At 41.2% G+C, this 14,355-nt stretch overlaps 1 protein-coding gene across 1 annotated transcript in view; it reads right to left on the bottom strand.

Moving 5' to 3' along the window:
- Window positions 1-14,355, bottom strand: part of ERC2 (ELKS/RAB6-interacting/CAST family member 2) — a 982,831-nt gene that overhangs the window by 87,676 nt on the left and 880,800 nt on the right. Inside the window, exon 19 of the mRNA XM_053669554.1 lies at window positions 12,987-13,203. Within this exon, the coding sequence (XP_053525529.1) occupies window positions 13,147-13,203 (57 nt within the window). The 3' untranslated portion in view covers window positions 12,987-13,146. The remainder of the gene's footprint in view (window positions 1-12,986; window positions 13,204-14,355) is intronic.

The raw sequence follows: 14,355 nt of genomic DNA, 5'->3' as shown, positions 1-14,355 counted from the left end.
CAGACAAGGCAAAGGGCAACAGAGGAAACCAAGTGACTCCTTGCTTAGAAGCCATAATCCGTGAGGGCTTTACTGTTTGTCAATTACCAAAACCCTCAGTCATCAGGACACAGGTCTTGGCAAAGGCAAACTGAAAATCCATTCTCCAAGAGATAATCGTCACAGTGACCATGTTCTGCACTTTCATCTACACTCTTGCCCATTAAAGACTCAAACTGTGGAGAGTCAGTCAGTACACTAGAGAAAGCCATTAAACCAACTAAAGGTGATACATTAAGAGCCTCTGTGTGTTTTCCAAAATCTGCTTTAGATACTGTCCAAACCATGAAGAGAAGAAAAACAGAGTAGGTAACTTCCTAATCAGTAGAAGAAAAAGTACAAAGAAATAAAGAAAGCACAGTTGATTGAACCAGGGTAGTAAAGGAGAGAAAAGGAAGGGGAAAAACACCCATGACAATAGAACACACAAAATAAGAAAACAAAGTTAAGTGTATATAGATTAATTACAATAAATGCAAATAGCTTAAATTCGTTCTTTGAAAGATAGAGACACAAGATTTTTAAAAATAAAAACTTTGTTATTTATAAAATGAGCCAGTGACGTACAAACACTAAAAAATAAAAGGATGAAGAAGCATACTCATACACATTAACCAAAAGGATGTTGCTGTAGCAATATGATCAGACAAAATAAAACTTATAGGTAAAAATTATTACCTTTATTAATAGGAATAAAGGGAGGACATAATTAGTAACAAGGACCCCAGGAAGCTGTAACAGTAGATAAAGAAAACTAGTAGATCATAGCCTAGAAATAGGTGAGAGAAAAAAACTTATAGAATTTCTAAAAGAAATGCCCAAATCTATAATTATGAGTATTTGAATGATTATCCCTCAGAAACTGAGCAGTTAAACAACTAAAACATTAATAGAGATATAGGATATTTAAGTTATGTAATTCATAAGCTTCATCTAAAAACATACAAAGACTATGCATTCAAAGATAGAATACACATTCTTTTCAAGTAGAAGGTTTACAAAAAATTAAACATACACCTGGTCATTATAAAATCTCAACAAATCTGAAGAAGTAACATTACACACTCGACATCTGAGCTTCTCTGTTGAAATAATAATGAAATTTTAGAACCTTATGCATTGAATGTATTCCACTAGTTCCCTGCCTAGAAAGTTGCCCTCATTTCCAAGGCTTATTTATTTATTTATTTATTTATTTATTTTATTGGTGTCGTTTCCTCAGAGAAGGCTCCTCTGATCACTTTAGGGAGAAACACCTTTTATTTCCATTCATTATCATATCACTCTAACGTATTTTTTCATGCAATTAACGGCCCTCTGAAATCACCTTATTTGCTTGTTTATTGGTTTATTATCCCCTGCCAAATGAAATTCATCTGCAACCTCTCACTCCTAGAATGGAATCTTACACATAGTGGGCACTCAATAAATGTTTGCTGGTGGCCGCCTGATGTAGCAGCCTGCAGTGTTGAGAGGTATTCACAGAGCTACAGATGATTCTTCTAGAACAGATTATATTACTTTAGAATTCATGTGATAACTTCATAGATGCCAAAGAAATGGTTGTTAAATAAACTATGACATCCCGTGTGCCAGAAGAAGTCTGAAACCTTGAGAAGCCACGTGATCAGCTTAAAGCCCCATCTTATTAATGGAAGTACTGGATTCTTGATGGGACTATCACTTGGATCCCCTCCAAGTAACCTCTGTATCATATCCCATCATGCATGGAGGCTGCAAGGGAGGAGAGGAGACAACTTGGAAATACGTTTCGCATCAAACTCAGTGTTTCTGTTACTACTACATATACTAGCTTTTGCCAAATCTATTAAAATGGACTCAAATACTCATTCCTTATGATGGTTGTGTGTCTATAAGAAATTCAATTTCCAATTAAAGATATAACAGATACAGCTTAAAATAACAGCTTGTTGACTCAAAATCAGCAGTGTGGCTATATTAGCAACCTAGTGGTTAAAGAAAGCAGAATCACTGTGTGACTTTGGACAAGTTGCCTAATGAGCCAAAGCCTCAGTTTCTATATCTATGAAGTAATCATAACATCAGCACTTACTTCATAGGTTGCTACGAAGACTAATTAGATTAATCCAACAAAGCACTGAATATGGTATGTGTCTCAATGAGCTTGATAAATGTCTCTAAGATTTCAGACTTATGCATAGCCAGCTTGATTACTTTGCATAAAGTTGTTTGCAAGTTTAGCTCAAGAAACTGGTTTGGGATCATTTGCCTTTAGGAGCTCTTCTGGAGCTGTAACACTGTTATAGAATGAGTCTTAAAATTCTTCTGAATCTGATTAAATCCATTCCTTGTTGTTATAGCTGAGCTAGAAAAATTCTGGCCAATGTCAGATGTACTTGTTGAACGGCCTTTTCAGAAAGATGAGGCTGCTAGAGGGGCAGCCAAGACGACAGCACTGATTAACAAAAGGGGCATATTGCCTGGCACATTCTTCTCTGACCTAACACTCCTCCTGCCTCAGAAGAAACTATTCTAGAGTGGAAAATTTCCACCAGAACATCTGCTTGCCAGATCTGCGCCAACACTGTAGCCACTGGTGAGAACCATCAGGCACTGAAGATTTTCCTTTGGATTGGGAGCTACTTGACAAAGGCATGACCAAACTTCAGATCTGTCATGAAAGATATAAGCAGCACAGTTTTGATGGGGACTCCTTTAAAAGATCAAACAGTTTTGCATACCCCTCTACCAGAGTAATATTATTTTTCATATCATTTGATTCAGAAAAACCCCTGATAATGAAAAGCTAGTAAAAATTCAGTAATCTTTTCAAATTAATTGACATTTTAGAAGTCACAATACTATCTATATACATATCAAAAATCATCTCACGTATATTTACGAGGCATTGTGTATATGTATGGGGTGGAAGGGGGCAGATTCCCAAGGGGCTTTAGTCCACAGGTAGAATGTAGTTCACTGATTTAAAATTTAGAATTTGTCCCCTCTAAACCAGAGTTTTCAAATATCAGCACTATTGATATTGTGGGCTGGACAAACCTTGTTGTGAGGGGCTGTCCTGTGTATTGTGAGATGTTTAGCATGGTCCCTGGCCTCTACCCATTAGACACCAGCAGTGCCCTCCTCACACACAATCTGGTGGTGAAACCAAAACTACCTCTGGACCTTAACAAATGTCTCTGGAAGGGGTGAGCAAAACTGCCCCCAACTGAAAATCACTGCTTTAACCTTTCTCCACATTCTAGCTTGCTCTACAGATAGCTGTTATTGAGGCAAGCTATGCTGTAGAAGAATAGGTGAATATGGGGCGAGCAGTGCTCAGTTGGAATATTCACACTTGATAGGTGTGAGATTTTAATTAGATTGATGATAAATAATGATTTTATCAATCTAATTAGTTATTTTATACTTCCGCTAAGAGTTGACCTTGCAAGTAGGGTGTGGGGATACCAAGAGCCTTGGACTGGTGAAAACCAGTTTTATCCCCATCTCTACCAGGAGCCAACTATGTGACCTTTGCCAAATCACACCCTTCTCTGGGCTTCAGTTTCTCTATCAGTCTAAAAGCCCATATGGGGCACTGAGGCAGAGGATGGAAAACAGAAAGGGACTTTTACCATCCACCACCCACCAAAAATGCAATAATGGACTCACAATTGGCATCAGAAGCAGCTAAAAGCTAGTCACCATTACAAAAAATAGCATCTGTGAAATAAAGCATACACTTGTGGAGGTTATCCCAGATTATAGAGATGCAATGTATAAGGGTCAAGATGATGGATATGGACATTAGATAGTGAAGAACCTGGGGATAACAGATGTACCAAAAGATGAGGCTAAAACTATGAAAAGAAGCAATAGATTTATATAGATGGACAACATATGTAGCAGGTTAAATGGCTTAGTGATCACCAGGAAAATTTAAAGGAGGTAAATATTAGATATACTCTGGCAAAAGTAGTAACTTGTTTATACAAAGAAAAAAACCAATTCACAATCATCTAATAAGAAATTATCAGGCTGCCTATAAGAAGCACAAGTCACGCAGAAGCTTTTTATTTTGATGAGATCCCATTTGTTTATTCTTTCCTTTATATTCCTTGCTGTAGGGGACATATCGGTAAAAATGTTGCTGTGTGAAATATCTGAGATTTTCTTGCCAATGTTCTCCTCTAGGATTTTAATGGTGTTATGGCTTATATTTAAGTCTTTTATCCACCTTGAACTTATTTTGGTGTATGGTGTAAGTTGGTGCTCAAGTTTTATTTTTTTTGCACGTAGCTGTCCAGTTCTCCCAACACCATTTGTTGAAGAGGCTATCTTTACTCCATTTTATGTTACTGCCCCCTTTGTCAAATATTAATTGACTGTAGAGAGTTGGGTTGATTTCTGGGCTCTCTGTTCTGTTCCACTGGTCTATGTGCCTGTTTTTATGCCAGTACCAGGCTGTTTTGATTACAGTGGCTTTGTAATACAGTTTGATATCAGGTATTGTGATCCCTCCTACTTTGTTCTTCTTTCTCAAAAGAGCAGCTGCTATTCGGGCTCATTTTAGAAAACAGTATTAAATTAAAAAGACAACCAACTGTATGGGAAAACATATTTGCCAATGATACCTCAGACAAAGGTTTAATCTCCAAAATATACAAAGAACTTACACGACTCCACTCTAGGAAGACATCTAACCCAATTAAAAAATGGGAAAAGGACTTGAACAGACACTTCTCCAAAGAGGACATACAGAATATCCAGAGACACATGAAGAGATGCTCAATATCGTTAGCTATCAGAGAGATGCAAATTAAAACCACAATGAGATACCATTTTACACCAGTCAGGATGGCTATCATAAACAAAGTAACAAACAACAAATGTTGGAGAGGTTGTGGGGAAAAGGGGTCCTTAGTTCACTGTTGGTGGGATTGCAGACTGGTACAACCATTATGGAAAACAGTATGGAATTTTCTCAAAAAAATAAAAATCGACCTGCCTTTTGACCCAGCAATTCCACTGCTAGGATTATATCCTAAGAATCCTAAAACATCAATTTCAAAGAACCTATGCACCACAATGTTCATAGCAGCACAATTTACAATAGCCAAGAGTTGGAAGCAACCTAGGTGCCCATCAGTAAATGAATAGATCAAAAAATTGTGGTACATATACACAATGGAATTCTATGCAGCAGAGAGAAAGAAGGAGCTACTACCCTTTGCAACAACATGGATGGAACTGGAAAGCATTATGCTGAGTGAAATAGGCCAGGTGTTGAAAGACAAATACCATATGATCTCACCTTTAACAGGAAGCTAAACAACAAAACAAACAAGCAAGCAGAATAAAAACAAAGACACTGAAATAGAGAACAAGTGGGCAGCGACCAGAGGGGAGAGGGAAGGGAATTTAAGGGGAAAAATGGGGAGGGATTTTGAGAACAAGTATGAAAGACAGAGATGAGGACTGGGGGGGGGGGGCGAAATGGGAGGGAGGTGGGGAGACGGGGCAGGGGGGGGCTGGGATGGGAGAAATAGACAAAAAAAAACTGTACTTGAAAAATAACTAAATAAAAAAAAAAGAAGCACAAGTCTACACTGTCTCAGGAACTTGCAGACATAGAAGTTCCTCCCACTGTTATGGGTAACACAACATCTTTGTGTTTGCCATCTTCCCCACCCAAGCCCCATTTTTGTTTTTATAGTTGGGGTTTAAAACTGAAACATTTTTGTATTTTGCATTATAACTCTTCTTTCAAGAGCCAGTTTTGGCATGTGTCTTTTGTTTGATTCCATGTTCATGACAGCAGCTTGCGATGATCAAGGCCCATTCAGGAAGAGAATCTGGGCCAAGATAAATGCTGATGAGAGCAGAGTACTTGTCCAGAGACCAGGTGAGTTGGGCAAAAGCCACACTGAAGGCTTTCTAAAGTTCATGTGATCCTCCCAGAGCAACTGAGTCAGAATCCTTGAAGTGGGGCCTAGGTGAGTGCCACTGGTTTTTCTGAGAAGCTTAGGCTGGGTGATGTTCCATGGACTTTGACCCTATAGGCCCTGACATGTGGCATCTGGATAGGTGACTGCAGAATCAAACCTGGACACTATTCATGCTGTGGATCGCAACAAGTCCACCACAAGGCCATCTTTTGCAGGTCCCTATCGGAGTTGCACACTGTGCTGACAGGGACCAGGGAGGTAACACAAATGAGAAACATGAATGAGGCCTGGTGTAAACAAAGCAGGCATCAGTGACCAGTAAACTGGAGAGGATAGAACAAGAGGTGGCTGCCAGAATCTCGGTATATGGTCTTATGCAGCTGGATCACCTAATTTTTTCTCCAAATACAGAAAGCTGCATTTAATGTGATACTTGCAGGTTTTAGGGACCCTGTGTGAGCCAAAGAAACTGGCACTTGGGCACAATTGACTTGTATCGCAGGCTCAGAATGTTCAGGTCTGAAGAAATGGTCCCTTCACTTTAACCAAAGAAATCCTCGGTCTTAGAAATAGCAAGTAGAAACATAGATACTTCAAATGACTGTCTTCATTAGCTAATATTCTAAAGACCCAGTCAGAATGCCCTGAAGTTCAGCTACTCCCTGTCACTTCATGTTCACCCTGGCTTTGTGCAGACAGCCAGTAAGCTGTCCTTCATCCTTCAGCACTTTAAAATGTCAGAGCTTGTGCCACAAGTCCCCTTCCATGGGAGAGTTCTGCCTCTCTGAAGAGAAGCAGACACACTCAAAGCCTGGAACCTTGGACTCTCACTTCTAAATGACAGGGGAGGGGGGACCAGCTCGGGCGTCTGAGAAGCTCAGTGGGACAAGAACATGAAGCCAGATGCCAGAGTATTAGAAGCCAGAGCTAGAGTTCTGGCCAAGATGGAGGTGCAGGTAGAAACCCTTTGCTTACTCAAACAACCAAAAGGAGGATAATGACCACTCTAAAATCAATAAACAACCAGAAGTGTCAGAAAGTCAAACTGCATGGAACTCTGACAACCAAGGAATTAAAGAAACAGTCAACCAGACTAACCAGACCAGTGCACCAAGACAAAGAAATGTGGCCCAAATGAAAGAACAGAGCAAAACTCCAGTAAAAGAGCTAAGCAATGAGGAGATAGCCAATCTATCTGATGGAGAGTTCAAAACCCTGGTAATCAAGATGCTCCCAGAACTGATTGAGTTTGGTTGCAAAATGAAAGAGCAAATGAAGACTACCTGAAGTGAAACAAAGCAAAATATTCAGGGAACCAACAGTGACAAGAAGGAAATCATGACTCAAATCAACAATATGAAACAAAAGGAAGAAATAAACATCCAAATGGAACAGAATGAACAAACAAGAATTCAGAAACATGAAGAGAAGCTTAGGAACCTCTGGAACAACTTTAAATGTTCCAATATCCAAATTACAGCGGTGCCAGAAGAAGAAGAACAAGAGCAAGAAATAAAAAACTTATTTGAAGAAATAATGAAGGAAAACTTTCCCAATCTGGCAAAGGAAACAGACTTCCAGGAAGTCCAGGAAGCCCAGATACTTCCAAAAAGGTTGGACCCAAAGAAGAACACACCAAAGCATATCATCACTAACTTACCCAAGATTAAAGACGAAGAAAGAATCTTAAAAGTAATAAGAGGAAAGGAGAGAGTTACCTCACAAGGCATCAGCTGATTTCTCAAAAGAAACCTTGCAGAGAAGAAGGGACTGGAAAGAAGTATCTGAAGTCATGAAAGGCAAGGGCCTGCATTCAAGATTACTCTAACCAGCAAAGCTATAGAATAGATGGCCATATGAAGCACTTCCCAGATAAGGTCAAGTTAAAGAAGTTCATCATCACCAAGCCCTTAGTCTATGAAGTGTTAAAGGGACTTATCTAAGAAATTTAAGGAGATAAAAAACTATGAATAGGCCCTGGCTGGTGTAGCTCAGTGGATTGAGTGCAGGCCTGCGAACCACACGATCACAGTTCAATTCCCAGTCAGGGCACATGCCTGGGTTGCAGGCCAGTTACCAGCAGGGAACTCATGAGAAGTAACCATACATTGATATTTCTCTCCTTCTCTCCTTCCTTTCCCCTCTAAAGATAAATAAATAAAATCTTTTAAAAAACCATACCTCTTAAGAAAAAAAAAAAAACTATGAACAGTAAAATGACAACAAACTCACAACTATCAACAACTGAACATTAAAAAAAACAATGAAAATAAATACTGAGCAAACAACTAGAACAAGAACAGAATCAAAGAAATGGACATCACATGGTGGGTGTTTATCTAGGAAGGGGAGGGAAAGAATGGGAGTAAAAGGTACAGGGAATAAGAAGCATAATTGGTAGGCATAAAATAAATGGGGTGAGGTTAAGAATGGTACAGGAAACAGAGAAGTTGAATAACCTATATGTACAACCCATGAACGTGAACTGAGGGGGGGAATGCTGTAGAGTTGGGAGGTGCAGGGCAGTGGGGGGATAAAGGGAAAAATTGGGAAGACTATAATAGCATAATCAATAAAATATACTTAAAAAAAGAAGCCAGAGCTAGTTTTGCACTTCCCCTATAACAACCACAATCAGCTGTGAACTACCATGTTCCAGGCATTTCAGCTACACAGCTAAATAGTAAGTCCTGAAGAACTGCCTTTGGGTGGGTGGATGAATACACACATGAATCAGGCATTGGTTTTATTTCACATTCCTAAAATCAAGCCTCTGTATTGCAAGGGCATTTGGATTTGCAGAATCTCTTCTTTCATTCATCACCTATTTGTGAGTGCCAGATTTGTGCAAAGTAGCACGCCAGGCACCGAGTAACAGAGAGAGAATCTGCCTTCAAACCGTGTTCTGGCTAGGACAGGTGACACATGTGCAGTGCTGACTCTGGGTCAAGAAGGCAATGGGTAGAGGCAGTTCCTCTCTCCTAGGAGCTGCTGGCCACACCCAGAAAGAGTCTCTGAGGATGCTCCAATGCCTCCCTAAAAGCCATGTAGGAATCCTCCAGGGAATAATAATTGTCCCCCCCAGGCATTTTGGCTCTTAAGAAGACCAGCAGAGGCTGCCCCTAAAAGGAAGGGTCTCAGAGAGGACCCAACAAAATGAAGAGAAATACATGCCAAGGTGCTGATGTCACACTTGGGCATGATGTGTCTGCTGTTAGTGAACATGGGGACATCTTGTCTCTGTGCAGAAGAGCCCTCCCCCTGGTGCTTATTCTGCAGGGAGACTTTGGGTGTTTCACTCCAGTCTAGCTGTTGTGGCAGCTTCTATGGGCAGAGTCCCAACTAGTAAGGGAGGTGGTCCCAGGTCCCTGGGCACACTCTCCCTTACCCCCTACTATTCCACCAACCAAGACATGTACGCAAATGATCATCCTTCAGTTCACAACCTTGAGTCCACAGAGAAGCCCTCCCTGCCAGCCCCAGAGCCTGCTTCCCTCTTCTCTCCTCTCCCAGCTCTCTTAGCCTTCAATGTGACACTTTGCATTATTTGCTAAAGTTTCTGGCCTCTGGGCTGTGGGGTGCTGGAGGGCAGGGACAGGGCATGCCTGTCTTATTCATAGCCACTTGAAGCAGACTAGCTTCTCTTTCCAGTAGGAAGATCTTCCAGCATGTCAGGAAGCTCTCAGGTGAGGAGAATTCCCTGGTTTCCTGGAAGAACTTGACAAGGCTGGGGATGCTGAAAGGCCACAAGGCCACTGGAAGCCAGCAGTTCCACTTCCCCTCTGCCTACCCTCCAAGATGGCTTCTCCTCACCGACCTTTTTGTCCTCTGCTGAAGATCTCAAATGAGAAGCCTCCTACACAGCAAATAATACCCCAAGCTGCATATGAGCCACATGAAAAATATTGCCTGCTACCGTGAAAGAGCTGTCAGAACAAAAATCCAGACAAAAGCCCAAACCAGAACCACTGCCTTAGGGCGATACACAGATGAATCAGGCACTTGTGTAACCTTGGCTCTACTAGTCCTAAGTCTTTAAGAACCCCTTGCCTCTTTATTTTTTAACAAATCATATTTAAAATATGTGTTTCCCTTTCTTATTGTAAAGAGAATCCCAAGAGGCCATTTTTTATGTTTAATAAAAACTTAAACAGCTCCTTTGTTCCCAAATCACATGGCACACTTAGTAGTCCAAAGATCAAAATTAGCATTCATTGATAAGTTTTTATGTAGTTAAAACCTGATGAATATAGTTATTATCTTTTCTTCAAGGAGGTGGAGACAGCAAGGATCATGTGTTGGCTCCATCTGTGCTACCACACAGGTGAGTCCCCCTCAGCACCTGGTGTCTCCAGCCACGTTTAGTTATTACAGTGTGTGGCTGCTGAGCACTGTGTCTGCCCCACCAACTCTCAGAGAGAGAAAGATCAATACAATTACATGATGCTAAGATTAAACTGAACTATATTTAATAGTTTCTTAATGATTGCAAAAGTCCTTTCAGATGGCTATATTATAAGAGAGACCATTAACATTATTACATTAAATAAGGTCACTATATATATATCAATGTATTAATATTGATGGTGACATTATATTAATGGGGACACTGGTTGAGAAATATTGTACTGTATGGAAAAATACTTCAGTGACCAAGGCTATTATTTAACCTTTGTAATTCTCTCTCTTCCCTCCCCTTCCTCGACGTGGATTCCTGCTGACCGCATGGATAGTGGGGGTGTTTGGAGATGAGACAGTGTGGAGTGGCAGAGCACCAGCGGAGGGAGGGAATCAAGGGACTAGTGCCAGGTGAGGCTGGGCAGGTAGGCAGGGGATGGAGCGTGCCAGGTTTTATAAGCCTAAATCAAGCATATTTATTTATATCACTACAAAGGGAAGTGCCCAGAGGGACTTAGGAAGTGAGTGTATGAAGTAATTCACATTTAATAAAGATCACTCTGCCTAACTGATGAATTTATGTCGTATGCCCAGGATTGGATCACAAGCTCCTGGATGATAGGAGGTCCTATAGGAGCACTCCTGTTACTGCCCTCACCTGATGCACTAGCACAAGTTTTAAACCAATAGTTCTCAAACTACTGTGTGCAGCAGAATGAGTGGGAAGCTCATCCAAACTCAGCTTTCTGGACCCTTCCTGCAGAGTTGCTGATTCAGTAGGTCTGAGTGTGGCCTGAGTATCTGCATTTCTAACAAGGCCCCAGGTGATGCTGAGAAGCAGGTTTTGGGGGCAGGCAGGCACTTAGAGAGCCAATGTTTAAATCTGTTTGCTGAATAAATCAGTCAATGAAGGGACATGAAAATGTTTTTTCCAACAAAACAAAAGAAACAATCAGCGGTTTGATTTTGACCTAAGATGACAATCATTTATTCAAATTTTTCTTTTTCTTTTCTTAAATTATTCCCTTTACTCTGTAACAAAGAGGACTAACCCCTGCATGCAGAAGTACCCTGCAAGAAAATAGATTGTTATGATTAGACAAGATGAGACACTTCAGACACTGCATCACCAAGTTTGCTTATAAATCAAATGTCATTCAGAGATTTTTTTGTTTGTTTCTTTGGTGAAAATATGTGATTTGTGTGGGCAGTAATTACCTGCCTTGGTCCAGAAAGGATATGAGGTGGAGACGCATCCCCCGGAGCTGTCCCAAACTAAAAATTAAACTTAACTTTGCCTGGGAATTCAGGAGTAAAGCCCACCATGGCCCATCCTGTTTGGTTCACAGTGCACAGCGTTGATAAACACACCTCCTTTAAGAAGAGCTTGTTTGCCCTGGCTGGTGTAGCTCAGTGGATTGAGTGAGGGCCTGCGAACCAGAGGATCATGGTTCAATTCCCAGTTAGGTCACATGCCTGGGTTGCAGGCCAGTTCCCAGCAGGGATTGCACGAGAGGCAACCATACATTGATATTTCTCTCCCCCTCTCTTTCCCTTCCCCTCTAAAGATAAATAAATAAGAAGAGCTTGTTCAATAATGTTGTGATAACTATGTATGGTACCAAGTAGGTACTAGAAATATCAGAGGGAACACTTTGTAAAGAATGCAATTGTCTAACCACTATGCTGCACATCTGAAACCAATGCCAAATAATATTAAACTTCAATCTTGACAAAAACTTTAATTGACAAAGATAAATAAATAACAGAAAAATTTTTAAACAGTTGTTCAAACTCTCTTTCTTGAAGGAAACTCCAAAGACTCCAATTTAGGTGTTTATTATGCAACTGATGAATATAAAGTAAACAGAGACTCTGAACCAGCAGAGGAAGAATATGCAACAGACCTGGGAGAGACGGCTACACGTGAGCACCCGAGGACGCTGAGAGTTCACTGTGCCCCACCACATGTGAGGTTGTGGTTTCCACAAGCAAACATCCATCCACCCAGAAACTGACTGCGGCCCAACTAACAAGGAGCAGTCCAAACTTAGGGATGGCCGGGGGACTGGGGGGTCATTAGGAAGCCCTCTTGCCTGAGGCCTACATGGTATAGGTTCATATTCTGCTTAGGGAAGATATATTCCAGAATTGTATATGGCTATGATTAAACACTGAGGGACAGTCCTAAATGAAATCTCATCTATTCAATAGTTACTCAGCATCTCATGGTCTTAGAGGTTGACCCTGGAGGAGGGGATTTAAAACATCAAAAGCCAGAGAATCAAAACAAGAAAGGCCATTGAAAATCATAGAGCTTAAAAAGAAAGTAACAAATATAAGTCATGAAACAGGAACCAGTGAATGAACCATACACTCTCTCCACAAAGCAAGACACAAACAATATATGGCCAATGTGACAATTTACCTCATGTGGATAATGAACCTGGGTTTTTGTTCTACGTGGATGGGAATCATGGAACAGTCTGACTATGAGTTAAATACAAAAGCAGCAATCCCTACACTCCAGCAAAATAAAGTATATGTGAGCCCCCAAATCCAAGGTCACAGGCAGACTCCAAAAGCCCACTCCCCATGGCATTTGCAGTTACCCACCTCCAAAAGGGTAAAAGTAAACATTGGACCTGCTCTGGTGTTACACTGCCACCGGATCCTCCCGCTGTCTCCCTCCTCCTCTTCTTCTTTACAGACAGGTAAAGTTGGATCTCTTGAAGGAACTGGGGGCTCCCACTCTAGGCAAAGGTTGGACAGGTGATCAATGTACAGCATGAGATTTGACTGTGCCTCCGTGCCTCCAACAGAGCTGGATCATCTGGGGCAATGAAAATTATAAGCAACAAGAAAGCAGTATTAACAGCAAGGGTGGGAAGCCCATGCAGCACACACCATGATTTCCTAAGACACCCAGCAACCATTCTGTTCCTAATTCAGTCATTCCAAACACTCATCAAGCACTGTGCCCTGCTCTGTGGATACAGTAGTGACAAATAAAAACCCACGCTGGGCCCTCATGAAACTTACAGGCTACTTTGAACAATGAGACAAGCAATTAAAGGACAATAGGTACAGGAACTTAGAGGATGCCATGGAGCGCAAAACAAGGGCAGCCAAGCCATACTGGTGGTTGGTGGTCAGGGAAGGCTTCCTGGAAGAAGTGACATTTAACAATGAACCCAGGTGACCTATAGAGTCAGCTAGCCAAGACTGGGGTGTGTACAAGTCTGAGATGGTGCAAGATTCTGAGATGAGAAAGCATGGCTGGTCAAATGGCTAAAAGCCCTTTGTTCTCAGCAATTCTCCAACCAAAAACCCTTTACCCAACCAGAGCACCAGATTTGGAGTCTACAGCTGTCGTTACAAGGTGCTTCTCTAGTTCCCACAATCCAATTGTGTTTCAATCTCTTGGGGTGGAATCCCAGGAAAGGGAAGAACTTAGAAAATAGTTTGTTCTGTAAAAATATAGAAAAATGAGCAATAATACAGAGTTGAATGCCATACAGTGGACCAAACAGCAATCTGATTTCTGCACACCAGCATCACAGTTGAGTGACAAGAAACACTCACTCAGGACAGTCAAAAAAAGACCCTGGAGTGTTATTGGGCTTCTCCACTTTAGTACTCAGTTCGCCCTTCCCTTTTCTCCAAATCCCTGGGAAATAGCAGAGGGATGCTTTGCTGCTCTTCCCCTTGGTGTTTTTGATTTCTAAAAGTCTACCACACACGGTACCTCCCGCTTGCCTGATGCAATGAAGAAAAACCAGATAGCTTATGAAGCCAATCTTGTCAGGGGCCTCCATACAAGAAAACAAAACAAAATACCTGTGAAAGCCCCAGTAGCTTGAGTGTTGCCCAGGGTTTCAGCTGCCCTTGCATTACAAAAGAGGCCACTGAAGCGGATGGTTTAAGATATGGCAATAGGCATGTGGTCATTTTACCAAAACACACAGTCCCAAGTAGCTTGCCT

This window comes from Artibeus jamaicensis, unplaced genomic scaffold (assembly GCF_021234435.1).
Source record: "Artibeus jamaicensis isolate MK-2021 breed Jamaican fruit bat unplaced genomic scaffold, CSHL_Jam_final contig_519, whole genome shotgun sequence".
Taxonomy (NCBI): domain Eukaryota; kingdom Metazoa; phylum Chordata; class Mammalia; order Chiroptera; family Phyllostomidae; genus Artibeus; species Artibeus jamaicensis.
This window is presented reverse-complemented; position numbering and strand designations above follow the sequence as displayed.